This window comes from Protopterus annectens, chromosome 16.part0, assembly GCF_019279795.1.
Source record: "Protopterus annectens isolate FY-2018-M chromosome 16.part0, PAN1.0, whole genome shotgun sequence".
NCBI classification, from domain to species: domain Eukaryota; kingdom Metazoa; phylum Chordata; order Ceratodontiformes; family Protopteridae; genus Protopterus; species Protopterus annectens.
The window spans coordinates 456,450,268-456,470,971 of record NC_056750.1 but is presented as its reverse complement, the minus strand read 5'-3'; the positions used below and the strand labels follow the sequence as shown (position 1 = coordinate 456,470,971).

General features: G+C 37.9%; 1 protein-coding gene across 1 annotated transcript in view; it reads left to right on the top strand.

Annotated features, from left to right (window-relative positions):
* Nucleotides 1-20,704, top strand: part of RAB14 (RAB14, member RAS oncogene family) — a gene marked incomplete in the record, with an annotated part of 850,204 nt that overhangs the window by 124,322 nt on the left and 705,178 nt on the right. Inside the window, 1 exon segment of the mRNA XM_044058006.1 lies at nucleotides 20,297-20,355. Coding sequence (XP_043913941.1) covers nucleotides 20,304-20,355 — 52 coding nt within the window.

Genomic DNA, 20,704 nt, shown 5'->3' with positions numbered 1-20,704 from the left:
GCATCTTTATACTGCATGACGCGGGAACACCCGGGGAAATTTTGGAACTCAGGCCGACTGCAGGTAGCCTGCCAGCAGGATAACCCAATTGTAATGACTGCAACAGTGAATACACACTCTACCATCTACATTTATGGTAGGTACACAACTGTACTTTTCCACTATTCGTCAACAAGTGTTAATTCTAATGCAGAGCAAAAGGATTCAAGTCAGATATGTCGTCCAAGCTCTAGGCTCCATGGCAACTGCCATTCTTGTCCCATTAGCGCGTTTCCACATGAGAATTCTTCAGTGGCTTCTTTTAACGCAGTGGTCTTTCCAGGAACTACCCATGTCTCACATGATCCTGATCACAGAAATGTGCAAAAGGCACCTTTCTTGGTGGATGGTGTCCCCACTAATAATTCAAGGCAGACCTTTCATACAACCCCCTCCGGTAACCACAATGACCACGGACGCCTCTGTGATAGGGTGGGGGGGGCATTATCTAGGCAGGACAGTCCAAGGCACTTGGCAACCTCACGAGTACCATCTGCATATCATTATCCTAGAAATGAGAGCGGTGTTCCTAGTGTTGCAAGCCCTTCAAGACTCTCTTCCTTCCAGGACCATTGCAGTGCAAACGGACATGTCCGTGGTGTGATGCATCAATGAACAGGGCGGGACCAGGTCTTACCCCTTGTGTCGAGAAGCACTCAGACTGTGGCAGTGGGCTATTTCCTCCCAACGTTTTCCGATAGCAGTGCACATCCCTGGGAAATCCAACATCATAGAGGACAGGCTCAGCAGAGCTATCCTCATGCTTCACGAGTTGTCTCTGAATCAGGAAGTTGCGGATTTTATCTTCCGCAAATGAGGACAGCCTTGCTGTGACCTATTTGCCACTCCTCTCAACAACAAATGCAGCAGCTACTTCTCCCTACTTCCTCTTCCAGGTCATGTACCTAGAGGTGCTCTAGTCCACGATTGGCCTCAAGGACTCCTTTACACTTTTCCCCTAATACCAAGACTCGTACAGAAAGCAAAATCGTTGGGTTGCAAAATGATCCTCATTGCCCCATATTGGTTTCGACAGATATGGTTCCCATTCCTGCACCTCCACCTTCTGAATCAACTGTGGATTTTGGACCTGGTTCCAGATCTTCTGATTCATAAATCCGGCGGGTTGCACCAATCCCTTCAAACTCTCCAGCTCACAGCTTGGTTATTCTACTTCCAACCTTAGCCAGGCTTTCCAATATCTCCCCAGCAGTCCGTGATATTATTGTTTACTCACACAAGTCTACTACGAGGAAAACGTATGCTAGTAAATGGAAACTGTTTTCTTACTGGGCAGAATCTAGAAATTTGGATCCTTTCTCAGCCCCAGTCCATGAAATTCTTGAATTTCCAGCACAATTCTTTCAGTCTGGTGCGGCCTCCGCTACCATTAGAGTACAGCTAGCTGCCATTTCTAATTTTCATATCGGTATGTTTAATTCTAGCATAATGTCTCATAAGCTCTGCAAGGCCTTTATGCGAGGAACATCTCTTCTTAGACCCCCAGTCAGAGATCCTCCTCCTCCTTGGGATCTCAGTTTAGTTTTAGCTTTCTTAATTTTGCCTCCCTTTGAACCGGCAGCATCATGTTCCTTAAAATTTCTTTCTTTGAAGACATTTTTTCTGGTTGCTATCACTTCAGCTAGACGTGTCTCAGAACTTCAAGCACTATGCGTTTGTCCTGCTTACCCGGTGTTTCACAAGGACAGAGTTTCTCTGAGGACCAATCCATCCTTTTCCTAAAGTCTGCTCAGAGAACAATTTAAATCAATCCATAGCTCTCCCAATTTTCTTTCCTAATCGCAGCAACAAGGCAGAATACAAGCTCCACCAATTGGATGTGCACAGACAATTGCTTTTTTATCTCCATAGAACTAAGAAAGTCAGACCAGTTATTTCTTTCTTATGCTTTCAACAAACAAGGCCTTCCAGTTTCTAAGGTGACCTTATCCAGATGGTTATCTGATACTATTGCTTTTATTTATCAGTTATGAGATAGAGCTACCAGCTAAACCAAAAGGTCATTCCACTAGAGCATTAGCCACCTCTGTAGCCTTTCAGTCTAGTTTGCACACAGACTCAATCTGTACAGCTGCCACTTGGCCAAACCCTCACACTTTTATCTCAAATTACAAGGTGGATATGGTTTCCCAGAGCAGAGCTTCCTTTGGTTCTACTTTTCTGAAGAGTCTGTTCCAATGAGCCACCTGAGATTTTAGGTGCTAGGGACGCTGTCCCAAACAGCAAGAACGATGGACAACCTAACATAAAGAAGTTATGTTCCTACCATAACGTTCCATGTTAGTTGTCTTCATCTCTACTTTCTTCTTGCGTCCCTCCCTCCTTCCCCCCTTCCTAGAGGACTGGGAGGAGTTCCCTTTTTGTTTTTCACTGGCTGAATATCTTTTTTACTTCACGTGCCATGACGCTTTCTTTGTTTAGGTGTATTGGACAACCAGTTTTTAGGTAACTGGTTACTCGACTTATGTCTAGTATGCGCCATCACAAATGAAATCTGGGTAGCTGATGCTGGGCATTCTGGGATAAGGGGTAGCCTCGAGCCAGTAAACAGTTCTCGAGCTATAGAAGATGGCCGAGTCGAAGCCAAGGATCGGCTCCGAACCCAAACAGCAAGAAAGAAGGCGAGATGAAGACAACTAACATGGAACGTTATGGTAGGTACATAACTTCTTTTTTTACGAAGTGGGGAGTGTGCTTCAGAGCAGCAATATCCCCTGAGAGATATAACTCTTCCTCCCAACTGTTCTATTGATCTTGCTGAAGAGGTTTAGATCCCTAGACTGAGCATTTCTGATGCCATTTGACTTGCTGTTTTGCAGGTATATTCATCAGTGTTGGGTAAGAGGTTTCCACCTGTTAGCAGTCTCTATTATATAAAGCATAGTGACAGGGCTTTGAGTCTGTGCTTGTTTTTGTGAGGAACGTTTGTGGGCATTGCAGTTGCATGTGCCTGGTTGGATAATCCCAAGGGGTGCATTGCACTTAGTGGTTGGTCTGATGAGGGCTGAGTACATTGGGAGGATGGCTTCCTTGGATCTGGATGCCATGCTGTTGCTTGTAGGTTGTGCGATGTAGAGTGGTTTCTTAACTACCATAGATAAGTTGTGGTCGAAATGCCAGTTTACTGTCTACATGCATCATGAAATCCCTGACTGTTGGTTCTGCTCTGACATGTTTATCAGTGTTATAGTTTCCAGGGTTGGCCAACCTCTCAAAAGGATACTATTATGCATTTCATTACTTTGAGTTTTAGACTGCTGCTATGGCACCAGTTGTTTGTGTCAACACTTTTTGAGGGTGTTACTGACTTGGGGGCAATTCTTTTTATACAATTATTTTAGAATTGTTTACAAACTTGGTCAGCAGAGGCCCTTGACATTGGCCTTTGCTTCAGAGAAGTGGGTGCCAAAAGGGAGCATACCCAGCACAGAGCCTTCAGGGACTCCACTGGTGAATGGCCTCTTTGTGGAGGTGGACTCCCCTATCTTGGCTTCTTAGGTCCTGTTTGTGAGCCATATGGCTATCCAGTAGTGTGGTTATGGTGGTTTAAACCTAATTCCTTGAGTTTCTCTGCAGTGCCTGAGATGAGTGTGTCTGGTACCTTGGCTAGGTCAGTGTTGGTGGTGTGCGTGATTTTTCCCTTGTCAGTACTTTGGTGACCTTCTCAAAAAGGTCACCAGGTTGAGTGGGCATGACCTGCCCTTGACGGAACCCAGCTGTGGTGTAGCCAGTGTCTGAAGGTTTCCTATGCCATTGTTAATCAATTCCATGATAATGCTGTCCATAGCTTTGCTTGTTAGACTATTCAGGCTGTAGTCTGTGGTTGCTGGAGTCTGTAGATGACCCACCCTTGCGCAGGGGGTATGACTGTTGCACTTCTCCATTCACATGGCACAAAGCCAGTCTGGAGACATGGTTGAATTGTGATTGTAGTGGTTCTGATAGGTCATGTTTCATGCTATTTTGTAGGCATTCTGGGATATCATTAGGGCCCAGCAATGCATTGTTCTTGGCCTTCGAGAGTGCATTGAGACTCTGTTCCCTGGTGATGGTTGGAGGAGTTATATTCATTGGCATTTCTTGCTGAGCATGGTCTCTGAGGGAGAGTGGTGTAAAATTGAAGCCAACTGTCATCTGGTAGATTTGCTATATCTTCCTGCTCAGTGTGGATGGCTCACGGAGGATATCGCTACCCTGGAACAGACTTAACGTGATATAAAACCAAGTTCATCCCAGTCTATATTCATTGTTGTGGACTGCCTTTGGGGTTGCGGACATGGTTGGGGGAGGCCTTCTGGTTGTCCTTGGCCAGGGAGGCTATCTGTACCTCAAAACTGGCTGTAGCTGGTAGATATTGTTGGCCCTCTGAGTTGATTGTTTAGATTGATGAGGGAGTTCTTATCTTGCTGGGCATTGAACTTCCTAAATTTTCTCCATGATTTTCTTTCTTTTGTTATACAACCTGTTGATCTTGGGATTCCACCAGGGTAGTTTTATTTTTAAGATTGTTCTGCGCTTAAATCATGGAAAAAATTATAAAGTCGAATTAGGGGGTGATGCACTCAGCAGGATAAGAACACTCTTATCAAGCTGGGCAAACAACTCCGAGGACAAATAGCCTACAAAAGCCAAATTTGGGGTAGGTTTTGCTTCCCAGGCCAAGGATAATTACAGGGCATTCTTTGGCTATGTCTGCAACCACAAAGACATTACACAATTGTGTGCTGGAGCTCATTGTAAATGGAGCCGCCTGTGCTGAGCCATAAGGTATAGCAAACCCCCTGGCTGATAAATTCAGCTCCAACTTCACTTCTCTCTCCCCCTCAACCTTCCCTCAGGAAACATAATCAAATGTGACTCCCCCTGCTATCACCGGGGAAAAGGTCCTTGTTGCTCTCTCTAAGACCAAGAACACTGCATCAATGGGCAGAGACAATATCGCAGGATGCCTTCTGGGTAGCATGATACATGACCTATCAGGGCCTCTGGAATTACTGTTTAACTAAAGCCTCCAGACAGGCTTTCTGCCTCATGAATGGGAGAAAGACAATGGCCATCCCTCTGTGTGGGTGTGGGCCATCTGCAGAACCTGGAAACTGCATACCCATGGTTCTCACTAGTCTTCTATGTAAAGTCATGGAAATAATTATCATGGAGATTATCGGTAGAGATATGTAAACCTCCAGACATTGGACCCAGCACGGTTTGGTTTTGTCGGGGCAGATCGTGCCCACTTGGCCTGGTGAACTTCTTTGAGAGGGTCTCCAGGGCAATGGATGAGGGCAAAGTCGTTCATGCTGCCTGCCTTGATCTGGCCAAGGTATTTGACACAGTGTCCCACTTGGGCATTGTTGAAAAACTGAGGAGGTTAGGTACAAACCCATATGTCCCCCGGTGGATAGCCAACTGGCTCACAGACAGGACCAGGGGAGTTGGAACTGGGAGTCCACCTTTATAGAGGGGCCAGTCAGAATTGGAGTCCTTTAGGGATCAGTCCTTGGACCACTCCTTTTTGGCATTTACTTCTCAGAAGTCAAGGCCAGTGTTTGTGGTCTCTGGCTGACTAGATATGCAGATGATTGCAAATTAGGAGCTGTCATTGAATCTCACACTGACACAAATGTTCTCCAGGAGGGGCTGACACGCACACAACTGGTGTCAGAGCCATCAATTAAAACTAAATGTCAAGAAATGCATAGTACATTCCTTTGGAAGTCATTCATCCCTAGTAACTGTCATATAGACAACATACCTCTTAGAGTTAACCCAGTAGTCTGAGCCTTAGGGAGACGCACACAGATAGTAATCTAGCGTTTGACCGTCATGTGTCTGTGGTGGTGAGGAAATCATTCTGTGTTGCGCAGCTTATAGGCAAGGGTGGGCCATCTGAGTCCAGGGAAGTCATTGTTCCACTGTATTCGGTATTCATCAGAGCTGTCGTTGAGTGCAATGCCCCCTTTGGTATGTACCTAACTAGCCATAGCCAACAATTGGAACATCCACAGAGGTTCCTCACTAAAAGAATACAGGGTCGTAAATAACATGTCCTATGCAGCCTGCCTCAGGGCCCTATCACTGTATTCTGTCTCCTACAGGCTTTTGAGGGGAGATCTATGCCTGGCATACAGGGCATTGTCAGACCACACTCTGATGGACCTCCTGCATATCCACAGAAAACAGTACCAGAATTAACTGTTCTAAAGACTTTGAACCTTGCCTGTGATAGAAATAGGACCTGCTAGAGAGATAGGTGTGTATCCCAGAGACTACCCCGTCTATAGAACAGGCTCCCCATCCATGTGAAGCAAGAGTTCCTCTCTAACCCAATTCAAGTGCAACTTGAACAGTTAGATGGGAAGCCAGAAAATTTAGTCCCTGGTTTGGCACCCATGTCTCTAATGGACATAGGTAACCTGTAAATGGTTTATCTCCCAGTCCCATGCTTGCAGTTATCAATAGTATCAGAACTTGTCAAAGATTTGGGATGCATGGCTAGGCTTAAAAAGGCCCTTGTGGCTGTTAGCCTAGTAAACACCTGTGAACATAGATAGTGTAGCCTATTATATGAAAGATGAATCATAATGGCTGGTGATTTTTAATTGTATTTTATCAAATATTCCACTGCAGATAGAAAGCTGAGAGTCACATCTTCAGGAAAACGCAACACATTTTTTAAATTTGATGAATTTAAAGGATGTATATGAGCTAAGGAAAACTAACTCATTTCAATTTACCCATTGTTCATACAGATAAGGAATACAAACCAATATTGATAACATTTGTTTATCAAATATCAGAGAAGTTTCAGTAGTTTAATGTGGACCATAATGCTGTATTCTTAAATATAATTAAAAAAAACTAACTGTAGTACATCACAGGAGATTACCAGTGTACATTATTAAAATAAAAAGGATTCAAGAATTGGTATGTTAATGAGGGCAAAAATTTCCTAGCAATCAACATGAATGGTGTAGTAAATGACATTGTCCTGTGTGCTTCACTAAAGGCTTATTTAAGTGGAAGAGTTAAAAGCTGGTGTACTAGTAAAACAAGAGAATGGGACAGAAACACACTAAAGTTAAATCTAAAACCAAATGACATTATCAGTCGGTCTGAACTTAAAAACATAAATATAAAGTAGGTTGAAATTCTAAATCATAAAGGTTCAGTTAACCTGGAAAAAGTTAAACTTCGGGCATATTCACTAAATCCTTGAAGCTTGCATAAACTTGCTCTGAGATCAAAGACCATTAATAAACTAAATCATGTCAAATTTATAATTCACATAAATAAAAATAACAGATATTAAAGGTATTCTTGAGGGCTTTAAAATATTTTATGGAAATACAAGTAATATAAATAACTTGTAACATAGTTAAAACTCCTCTAAGGGAAAATGTAAATACTTAACAAGTGAACAAGTAAAAAGTTGATAAACCATTCACTTTAACTGAAATAAAAGATAAAGTTAAAATAATAAGGCCTTTGGGCTTAGATTGTCTTGTACCAGAACTATATAAAATGCTACCAGATGATGCAGTTAAAATACTAGATAAGGTCATAAGAGAATTAAAAACAACTGCTGAAGTCCCCCCCCCCATCCTGGAAATATTCTATTATATCACATATCTTTAAAACAAGATAAGGATCCTATAAAGTGTTCATCATACAGACCCATTTCACTTTTAAATGTGGACTACAAAGTGATCATGTCCATTTTAGCTAACCAAATTAATCTACTTAGACCTAAACTAATTAATGATCAAACTGGGTTTATTTTAAATAGACAAGTACAGGATGATGTAATAAGAGTACGTTAATGCACTATGCAAATAAGAGAACTTTCTATCATTAGTCTTGGTTTTAGATGAGGCTTTTGACTCTGTTAATTGGTCTTACCTGTTTAAAACAGTGTATAATTTCTCACCTGAGCTAATTGCATTACTTTTTAAGTTGTACCATAGCTCTTGTAGTTATGTTAAAATAGGTTATTTTCTTTATAATTCCTTTAAGTTACAAAAAGGCACAAAAAGGCTGTCCATTATCCCTTTATTTTTTGCATTATCTATAGAACTCTTTACTATATTAGATATATATTAAATATTAGATCCAGTAGGAACATTAATGGTTTCAAAATAAAAGGAGATTTCGAACTAAAGACTCAACTCTTTTTTTTTCTGATTTTATATTTTACTAACAATAGGAAGTATAGAAAATTCATTAGACTATATAATTAGTTATGTCAGTTTGAAGACATCTCAAACTTAAGATTTAATTATGATAAAAAGTAGTACATTATTAATAAATTTAAAAATTTCTACAAAAATATTCTAACTTCAATTAGAGCAGCACTCAAATGAAATACCTTGGTATAACCATTATTTCTAATAGTGAAGAAATGATGCAAAATAATTTCAACAGGTTGTTGAAAAAATTTTAAGTTTAGTCACAAATTGGAGCAAATTCTTCTTAACCAAGGAAGAATGATAAATGCTTATTAAGGTGGTAATTCTCCCTAAAATATTATTTGTCTCCCCATCTTTAGTACTGTCTCTACTAAAAAATTGATGAAGATAAATAACATTCTCCTTAAATGTTTTGTCATCCTAATAAACAGAGTATCCTTTGAATGGCACAGAAAAGGTTGGGGTAATGGTCGAATAGGGCTCCCTGATATTCAGTTGTATACTGCCCCAGCAATTGTAAAAGTTATCGCTTTGTGGATAAATTAATCTTATGTTTCAAATGGAAACAAATTTATCAAGAAATAATATTAGTAAATAATAAATATATCACAACCAGTCCTAAACAAATAGTACCCAATAGTTGTATGTGGTTATTAAAATATTTTTGCATAAATGACATTCTAATCATTGTATTAAAGACGTAATATTTTCTGTTTCCAATTGCATATACAAATGACTGCTAAGCCAACTCATAACTTCAAAAAAATGCGAGTATTGAAATAAAGTAATTTATTGGCATAAATGCTTAAATGGTATTGGTATATACGGTTGAAAATTTAAGGTCCAAATACAATCAAGATTCTGAGAATTGGTCATTTTACAATATTTAGAGATTTAGTGAACACAAGTAAATAAGATATTTAACCTAGATAAGAAATTGTTCGTCAAATTATTAAAATTCTTAGTAAATATCAGTAATGCAATGAAAAATAAGTCATATTTGTCACAAATTTATAATAATCTTTAGTTAGATTTTACAGATTTAGACTGTTCCTATTGGAGCTGCTTCTCAAATATTAATAAGGAAGATTTATCTGAAGAATACAAGAAATTAATATTAAAATCTACAGATAAAACTACATCTTTGTTCATTTTGAAATTTTTTACTTTGAAATTTTTACATAGAGCTTTTGTCACTCCTAACAAAATTGAAGTTGTGTATAAATCAATTGCTGGAGATGTGATTCTGAAATCCATAGCTGTTTGGATGCATATGGAATATGAATGTGAACCCTTTTTGGAAAGAAATGAATACTTTTATGCAAGCTCTATGGTCAGATATAATATTTATATATATATATATATATATATATATATATATATATATATATATATATATATATATATATATATATTTAATGCTGTGATTCATGAGATAATTCCAAAGAAAAGTAATTACTAAAAATTGGAAAAGTAAATTATCCCGTCTAGTGTTTAATAGTATGGCAAAATTTGTTTGCAGTAATCAATTTGCATAGTTTAAAGATGAGAACTTCTACTATTACACATTCATATAAATCTTGGCTTAAACTTAAAGACTTGAAAAATGTTAATTGTTGATGTGCAACTTTGATGTATTGATCAGCTGTGGACCTATGTAAATAGTTACTTGTCTGTTTTGTAATTGGTCTGTTTTAAAACCAAATTAAAAAAACAAGTTTTAAGAAAAACACACATGAGGGTCAGTCAGGCAAAAATACAAGCAGTCATATTTCAGAAGATATGTAAGATGTCTGAAAATCAGTACTACCATGCTGTGTCTGTAGGAAGGAGCCAAGTTTTCACTTCCTTGTGACAAGTATAGAGGGGACTTCAAAAGGATTTTGGATAGCATTAAGGCAATGTTGTTAGTAACCCAGGCTCCTTGATGGATATTTTGTGGAAAAAAAAAAACGTTTTTTTGAGTCCTTTTCATGTATTAAAGTAGCTCAGAGTACAAAGATATAATTTAGAAGAACACGTTTGATCTTCTCTGTGGATTTTTCTATTTTACTGCTGCAGCCTTCATATCCTTTTCAGCCTGCCAGAAAGTTGGTATAAACAACATGATTTAGAATGATGGAACCACACAGTAGCAAGATCATAAATGCACAAGATAGCAAGATTACTACAGCACAAAACTCCAAATACTAGAACTTGAAATGGCTCCCTCCTTAATGTTTAGCCTTCAAACAAAATTAATATTGGGCAGAGTCTGCAAACAACCTGTGTACCTGGCATTCTATCTAAAACCTTATTGGCACTAGTAAAACTCAGTCCAAAAAGATGCGTGACTTTCCAATGAGCAATAAAATGAAAGTAGAAATTCAAACAAATAAATCCATGTAAGTTAGCAAATTGTTTATTCCAAACTTCAGACTCTTTACACAAACTAAAACTTTGAACATCACTTTTAAAACCAACAAAAGCTTGTGATAGGATCTCTATAATCACATGTTTCCTTCATTTAAAAATACAGTAACCCATTAAACTCAGTTCCATGAATGTTACCTTGTTCAGCTAAGAAAAATACTGGTATATTAAAAGTAAGAACTGAATAGTTCAAAATAAACATACATAAAAAACATACATAAAAACATACATAAAATGCATTGGTGCCCAAGCATACATTATATTATATTAAACAATTGAGTATATCTCAGAGCCTTGTCATATTTACTTATCATCTCATGGTGCTTTAGAAACATCTCGTACTGAACTTTCAGGCAGTATATATCAAAAAGCCATTTCAGACTTGGTTAGTATAACCCAAACTGCTTGTAATGCACATATTTACAAAGTGTGACATTAGATATTTCCGTGTTTTACTGGAAGTTCATATTATCCAGAGTAGACAAAACAGTCAACAATTACAGGTGGTTAAAAACTTGTATCACATTAGTTAGGCTATTCTCAGTATAAATCAAAAGTTAAAAACAGTTTTCAAAATTACTTATTTTCTGTAGACTCTGAAACGCTTTTAAAATTCACAGCACAACAAAGTATTCCTTGTGCCTGGTTAATTCTTGAATGCAAAACAAAAAGCTACTGTGTGCTTACGTACCATAGCGTTCATAAAATAAACATTGTGTCTATTTAAAAGCCGATTAGGCTTACAACAGGCATAAGTACATGACGAGCTTTTCAATAGCTGTCCATTAGTTCATGCCTTAGTCTCTTCAATCTCCGTTATTAAACAGGGACATTTGACATTTCAGGATGTGAACGTAACTTACAAAAATGTGGGTGGAAGAATGCTTCAACAATAGCGAAGCAAACAAAACGTCTATATGGAAACAGAGCAATATCTTAATAATTAACTTGACTGATCCACAATGGTGGAAATAAGCACACTGACTTAAGCAACCATTAATTGCACTTTATAATTGTTACATCCTTGATACCCAAGTTTAAAATATAGACATTGTGAAATGTTAAAACTCTTATGTGGTGAAGCGGAAAATATAGGGAAGGAATACAGTAGTTAGACCAAAAGCAAACAGTGCCATTTTCAATTCAAATAGATGTCCGGCCCCCCTCCCCATAGCCCAGAACCATTTTTTGGACAAAAGAAGGTCCACAAGCAGGGGGAGACAGAAAAGGAAAGGCTCAATAGACGAACAGGAACAACTAGGCCCCACAATCAAGAAAATGTGGGGGAGACAAAATCGTTAATCATGAATTTATCTGGTAGGGCACTGAATGAATATGAAATACAGGTCTTAAGTAAAGGCCTAGGTTTTATTCCTACAAAACCTAACGATCTAGTAGATACTATTATAGAAACAAAAATGTATGTTAATTTACAATTAAGGTTGGATTTTGGCAACTCAGATAGTAGCCAAGTTATGAGTAAGCATCGTCCAAATAGTACATATGTTCCACAACTGAACCCGACTATAGAGGTATTTGGGAATGTAGTGGAAGATGAAATATATAGAAGTCATCAAGAGAATAAACCATCCAAACATGGACGTAATTTAAACTATAAACAAAGGCAAGCTTTGAATTCATTGAGAGATGACAGGTCTATTGTAATAAGACCAGCAGATAAAGGAGGACCGGTTGTCATTATGGACTATACTTACTATGCAAATAAAATGTTTCAGATGCTTGAAGATACAACTACATATACAAAAGTAACTAAGGCTAATTTAAATAACATGGTCTTTAGTGTTTACAATACCCTAGATGACCTGGTACTATCGCATGACATAACACAAGAGCTGTATGGATACCTAAAGGTGAACAATCCCACTATACCGATCATACAGGGACTTCCTAAAGTCCATAAGAACAGCAGAGACCCACCATTTAGACCCACCATTTAGACCTATTGTTGCAGGTCAAGGGTGGGTAACAGAACCCCTATCTATTTATCTAGAGAGTGTACTTAGACCGTTAGTTAATGGTAATAAGAAGATCCTGAAAGATAGTAAGCAATTTCTTTTAGACCTATATTCTCAAACTCACTCATTGGATACGAACCAACATTTTTTCTTTGTGACACTTGATGTGGTTAGCTTATTCACAGTGATCCCCAATGACGTAGGAATAAGACTGATCACTGAATATTTGAAAGCACATTCAGACTTCACTGATAGAAAGATTGACCTTGTGACCCTGCTATTAGAGACTATATTAACTAATAATGTCTTTGCATTTGAAGAAGTCATTTACTTACAGAAGGATGGCGTGGCTATGGGCACATCATGTGCAAATAGCTACGCCAACCTAGTCATGGCCAGATGGGAAGATACTTTTCTCTTCAATAATCTATCATTTATAGAACATGCTGCAATGTACTGTCGTTTTGTGGACGACCTCTTTTTTATATGGCTTGGAGATGAACCCTCCCTATTAAACTTTGTTTCTTACTTGGACAATACCACGGACTTCTTAAAATTTACTGCCAACTTCTCAGTTAGCAATCTTCCATTTTTGGATGTGGAAGTATTTAGAATGACCAATGGTATGATCAACACAACTATTTATAGAAAAGATTGCCAAAGAAACAATATATTACATAGACAAAGTATGCATCCCCATGTATTTCAAAACGTCCTTAAAGGACAATTTATGAGGTATCTAGATTGAATCCACAACAAGAAACTTATGTTTCAGGAATAGAGGACATGAAGGAGAGATTTCTGGAGAGAGGTTACAAAGAAAAAGAAATATTAGACACTATTAACACAGTGGAGACCTTAAGAACAAGTACTGCGAAACCATATTTTATGGCACATGAAGCAATGACCACTAGCTCAGGTTCCCTAGGAATGAAGTTAGAGCTAACCTTACTTTTAGTAAAATGAGCCTGCAAGTGAAAAGCATTATGAAGAAACACTGGGGTATTTTGAATTCAGATATAGAAGTTAGTGAGATTGCTGGCCCCACACCTCGTATAGCTTATAAAACCTTCCCAATCTGAAGAGTATCCTATGTAGACCAAGACATCCACTAGTTAACAGGTTGACAGTGAATAGAAACACAGTACCCTGTGGTCATTGCAATCAATGTATTTATATTAATAAAGAAACTAGTTTTGAGCACCCTACTACAGGACGCATTTACAATTTTAACACTAACACCAACTGTGAAAGTAAAATGTCATATATATGGCTAAATGTTTAGGATGTAATAGTTACTACATAGGAAAACAAATAGATCATTTAAGGAGAGGATTAGGGAACACCATTACCACCTTAGAGTAGGTACAGAAACCAATGCATTGGCTAGACATAAAAGTTCAACTGGTACCAGTCATTCCTTTAAGTTCTGTGCCATTCAATGTGTGTATGAAGGATTCAGAGGTGGTGATCTAATTAACAGAACTTTAGAACAAGAAACAAGATGGATCATAAGATTAAGGTCCGATAAACCACCAGGCCTTAACGATAAAATCCAAATAAAGCCATTTTGAAAAGTAGAAGATTACAGGTAAAGAGATCTCCCACTAACTGTTCTAAATTCCACATTAGTTAGGTACATTTTCCTCACAACATTATGACCATGGTGTAGATGACCCATCTATATACTCAGACATATTGTAGGCATTTCATACACTTTCAACATTTGTCATAAGAAATGAATCTTTGCACACATATATTTAGTATTGAAAAGTACTGTTTATAAAAACTAATGTAAGACACCTCAGGATGCCATTCGGGATTAACAGATTATATGTGCCAAAATACTTCCCATTTTCCCCTTTCCTCCTCATGTATTCCTTCCCTATATTTTCCGCTTCACCACATAAGAGTTTTAACATTTCACAATGTCTATATTTTAAACTTGGGTATCAAGGATGTAACAATTATAAAGTGCAATTAATGGTTGCTTAAGTCAGTGTGCTTATTTCCACCATTGTGGATCTGTACGAGAGTCAAGTTAATTATTAAGATATTGCTCTGTTTCCATATAGACGTTTTGTTGCTTGGTTTATTGTTGAAGCATTCTTCCACCCACATTTTTGTAAGTTACGTTCACATCCTGAAATGTCAAATGTCCCTGTTTAATAACGAGATTGAAGAGACTAAGGCATGAACTAATGGACAGCTATTGAAAAGCTCGTCATGTACTTATGCCTGTTGTAAGCCTAATCGGCTTTTTAAATAGACACAATGTTTATTTTTATGAGAGTGCGTGAAAATGCGCACACCACGACAGTAAGCGTTCTTTGTTTTGCATTCAAGAATTAACCAGGCACAAGGAATACTTTGTTGTGCTGTGAATTTTAAAAGCGTTTCAGAGTCTACAGAAAATAAGTAATTTTGAAAAACTGTTTTTAACTTTTGATTTATACGAGAATAGCCTAACTAATGTGATACAAGTTTTAACCACCTGTAATTGTTGACTGTTTTATGAGTCTACTCTGGATAATATGAACTTCCAGTAAAACACGGAAATATCTAATGTCACACTTTGTAAATATGTGCATTACAAGCAGTTTGGGTTATACTAACCAAGTCTGAAATGGCTTTTGATATATACTGCCTGAAAGTTCAGTACGAGATGTTTCTAAAGCACCATGAGATGATAAGTAAATATGACAAGGCTCTGAGATATACTCAATTGTTTAATATAATATAATGTATGCTTGGGCACCAATGCATTTTTTATGTATGTTTTTATGTATGTTTTTATGTATGTTTATTTTGAACTATTCAGTTCTTACAATATACCAGTATTTTAGCTGAACAAGGTAACATTCATGGAACTGAGTTTAATGGGTTACTGTATTTTAAATGAAGTTGGAATAAACAATTTGCTAACTTACATGGATTTATTTGTTTGAATTTCTACTTTCATTTTATTGCTCATTATCTTTTGGACTGAGTTTTACTAGTGTTTTAACTAACAGCAGCTCTGAGTTTTGGATTTGTGCACTTATTGGCACTAGATCTAGCAAAAATTAAAATGCAGAAGTTTCCAGAAGAGTAGATGGCTTGCTACTGATAGCACTAAATTCATCTAACCACAGACAAAAAATCTTGCTGTACCGAACAGTTAGTTACTTTCTCTTCGAGAAGTGAACATCACTGTCGTCTATATATGTGTGTGTGTATGTATATGTATATATATATATATATATATATATATATATATGTGTGTGTGTGTGTGTGTATATATATATATATATATATATATATATATATATATATATATATATAAAGTTGTATACACAAGTGTGTGTGTCTGTGTGTGTGTGTATATATATATACATATGTAGATAGATATGTGTGTGTGTGTGTGTAGATTATATATATATATATATATATATATATATATATATATATATATATATATATATATATATATATATATATATATATATATATATATATATAATGTCGAAATACTGAAATGTCGAATTTCAGTATTTCAAAACTAGTCGAAAACCCACATACACGAAAATGCATAATCACGAATACCACAACCGCGGCCATTCTCACACGCACACAAACACATACACCTACCTAACTAAACAAACATAACACACACAAACACACCTAACCTACATATAAGCAGGGGGGCAAGCCCCCCTGCACCCCCAGACCCCCCCCTACTTACATATTTTAACTCCGAGGTCGCACTAAACCACAAACACTCAAAAAACACCACTGCACACACACACTAAAATCACTACCCAATATCCTCAAACACACACTTACCTGAAACACCAGGTAAATCCACAAGCCGCACCACACGTCACGAACGCGACACCACGATAACGGCGGATTCGACATTTGCAGATTCAACACTTCCGCATTCAGCATAGTGTAGTTTCGGGTAACTGCACCTTTCACTATTCTGTCTCGACGTACTGAAATGTAACATTTCAGTACGTCGAGATTGTCTAGTGTGTCCATGTATGTGTATATAGAAAATATACACATATATACGTATATATGTGCATTTATATATTACACACACACACTAGGCAGACTGGCTTCCTCTTGCAGCTGGGACATCATGACATTACTACTGACTTTTTAATATTCAGAATACTCAGCAGTTAATATACCATTCCCTTTGGGGAGAGACTGCAGGTTGGCAAACAAGTTGGAGTAAAGAACTCTGGCTGAATACTGCCAGCAAATGAGAATCAGTTTTCCCAGAGTATAAAATGAGAAAGTAGCCCTACTTCTCAATTAAAAAGTTATTCCACTGGACCAGGATGGCTTAGGATATTTCAGGTTTTGCTTTGGTGCCCAAGAAGACGCAGGACCTTAGGCCCATTCTAGGGCAGAGGCCTAAATGTTTTTATTCCAAATGAAACTTTTTTTTTTTTTTTTTTTTTTAAGGTCTTTCAGAAGATTTGTTGTACTGTATGGAACTCCAGAACATCTGCCATTGATATCAGAATGGCAAAGGATTTAAGGAGTTTTTTTGCATGTTCAGTCAAGTTTCATGCCCTTAATTCTGTCAAACTGCAGCTCTCAGGATGTTCACTGGATGCATGTCACTAAGCGTGGCTTACCAAAGGTTGAAGGTAGTTAAGATATTCCCTTTCCTTATTGATCATCTTGTTGCTCAATTTTTTGGTAGCTCTGTTTTGCAAGGTGGAGTCCTTTAATCAGATTGTTCTCTCGTTGTAGCAGTCAGCCTCATGGTTAACCAGCTGTGCCTCACTTTAATAGTTTGACTTTGGGCACCATAGTAAATTGGAGCGTTATTGCCCCAAGGTATTATCTTTTCAGCAAGTATGTGCTCCTATTCACTTGGCATAATGCAAAAATAGCCTAAAGTCTTGACACTGACCATTTTTGTGGTTCCCATGCCGTTTCTTTACTCAAGTGCTGTTTAGGTAACTGTTGTTGTGTCAACATCTTGGTCCTCTTTCCCTTCCATTTCAAATTTCAGAAGCCTTTGCCTTGCAGGTGAGGTTGAGATTAGTCTGCACTTCAGTGAAGGGAGCCTATTCCAGCTCCTAACTCCTGGTAAAGTGACCATACTTGTTTTGTCAAGGGTGAGGGTGAGACTACAGCAGGCCGACTGTTATGCATACCTGCACTTTTGGAGTACTACCTTGGGTATTGGTGTATTTTCTGACTGGAAGGAAGATCCGGGGAAATGGTAGTTTACTTGGATAAGCCAAAAAAATAATCTGACTCCTGGGGAAGCCTGGTTGCAGTTGATAAAACAGGTAAGCAGTAAACATGTAAACTTTTCCCAGTAAAATCACAATAAAAATACTTTAACCCAGCCCCCAAAAGTAAAAAAAAAAAAAAAAAAAAAAATAGTTCAGGAAAAGGAGTTTTAAATTAGTTTTAACAACGATTTACCACAAAAGAAAGTAACTGATGCTCCCATTTAAAAATAATTTCACCTGACAGTCATTAAATGTACTTTTTCCTAACTTTAAGTACAGAAAAAGCACAATTTCTGTCAGTAAACTTAAGTGGAAGTCACCCCTAAAGTGAACTTGAGTGCCCAGCTTTGGAACAGCAGTAGCAGAGAGTTTGTTGACAGGAAAGTTCTGAATGGCTTGACACCTGAACGTGACTCTGTAGTTACTTCAACTTGAGCTGACTTAAAGCCACTCTCCATATGTCCAAACCATTAAGCGTAGGAAGCTGGTCTACTGCTGTATTCATACCAGCATATACCCATATAGCAAAGGCTACTGCAGTAGTGATCAATTTGAATACCTACCGTTTTGACTGTGCTTTCCTTTTCTTCTGTTGAAGTTTCTGAGGCTTTCTTGCATGGTATTTTCCACCTCAAGCCCGTGAGTCAAGGCTGTGTGTGTGTGTACACGTACGCACGTTCCCACATGCACAAGATGTCTGTCGTATGTGTATAAAACTGTATTTGCCTATATTTTCAACATTACATGTCTCTTTGCACTCTAGTCAAAAGCTTTTAAAGCTCAAAGCCAGTGATTTGAGCATCCTTGTAGGTCGTGTAGGCTGCAGCTTCTACTCTAACTTGAATACGAGTTCAGACAAGCACTTACTGCAGCTTACTCACACACATTGGAATTCGAGCTTGGTAAGTTTAGCAGTAGTGGTGGGGATTTGGGACTGTGGGTTAGGTTACCAGTAGGGAAGAGAGTCATGAATTTTGGGAGTGGAAGAAGTTTGTGTTTGTTGAGCTGGAATGTGGTCTTGTGGTTAGAGTTGGGGTTCTGGTAGGGGTATGGGAGCTAACTAGACATGGGCGATAGTGGGAGTACCAGCACTTGAATATTTGAGCAAGTTATTGGAAGCATATAATGCACTAGCAGTTGTTGTAGACCCCTTATTACCTTGTGGCATGGTTGAAAATGGTGGCCCTTTATCAGCCCATCTACCCAGTTAACAAATATAAAATAATGTTGCCACTCTAGTTCATACAGTCATTAATCCCCCCCATACTGTAATTGTGATAAATGCTTCTCTGTTGTATGGGTGTTTGCAGGCAGCTTAAATTTGAGTGTCCAGAACCAATTTTTTTTATGCAAAATTGAATAATTAATTATAGCTTTTGGTAAATCAGGGTAGGGTAAAAAAAATATCAAAACTGTCCTTTTCCAGGTGGTTAGGAAATAGTTTTGAATTCTATGGCACTAAAAATAGGAAGCCTGTTCATATAACCCCCCCCCCACCAGATTATTCCACTAAAACAGTAGCAACACTTATTGACTTTCTCCTTTATAAGGGAACAGTAGGTACTTACACAAACATAACTTCTTCCACAAACAATTTTGCAAGGCTGTTTAAACTAGATGTGATTTCTGAATCCACGTCTTCTCTTGAGGCTGTCGTCATCTGTATGTACTCATGGTAGTAGCCACGGAAGAGAGTTAGCTAAGAACGTTGTCCATAAGGTTATCAAAAATGCACCTCTTTCCTGTAGTTATTTATGATGTGTAAGAAGGTGGTCTTTTTTTGGTAAGAATCTCTGCTTCACTTGCCATACTTTGGTGTCTTTTTTTTCTGAAGCTGTTTTTTTTCTGTTATTGCCTGTTCTTCCATTGGTTCAGTAGTGTACTGTAAAGAACTAGACAGTGAGAGCTGATAGATGTATAATGGAAATTGGTGGGGATTGCAAGGAGAATGGAGTTTGCGGGAAGTTTTATCTGATGAGCAGTCCAAATGTAAATGGCATCATTACCAAAGCCGACTGAATATGGACCATAGTTTTACAGGTCAGCTTTTATGGCAAGTGCATAGCTTTTATTTTACCACCTCCTAAATATTTCTTTTTAGCCAGCCAAGATGGATCATCCAGTACATATTTTTAGATAAGGTATACAGTCCTATGTTAACAGCTGATTCTCATTTAGAAACTGTAGCACTGTCTGATTCACATGTGATGGTATGAACAAATCAGTTTTAAACTAATAGGTTAAATGGAAAGTTAATTCCAGGCTTATGACACCATTTTCAAACTGCAGCATTCCCGACAAACTGTTAGTTATTTTATATTTCATTTAAATACATTGAGTAATTCACTATCTTGAATGAACGTGAAGGAACTGTATTTGTAGTAAAGTTAACCTTTTATTCTATCTCCTTATTTAGAGCCAAGATGGCGACAGCACCATACAACTACTCCTACATCTTCAAGTATATTATTATTGGTAAGTGATATCTGTCTTTTAATGAGCAGTGATAAGTTAGCATTATGTGTTAATCATTCACTCTTGACCCCTTGACGGGATAGTGTATAAAGTGCTCTGGTCACTTTCTGAGACAGGTGCAAGTAGCAGTCTGATGTTAACCTTAATTCATTCATCACTGATGTGTGCAGTCTGTTCAGTCCTCGGAACCGAGTCGGCCTTATACCAAGCTTGTGGCTGCCAAAAACCCTCAAGCTAAGCTTTTACCCATAATACCCTTCTCCCTGTTACCTCAAATCTTGTTTGCCGTGTAGCTGTAAAGCCACGTTCAAGCCGGCTCGCAGCTAAGTCTTATATATTTTTGTATTTT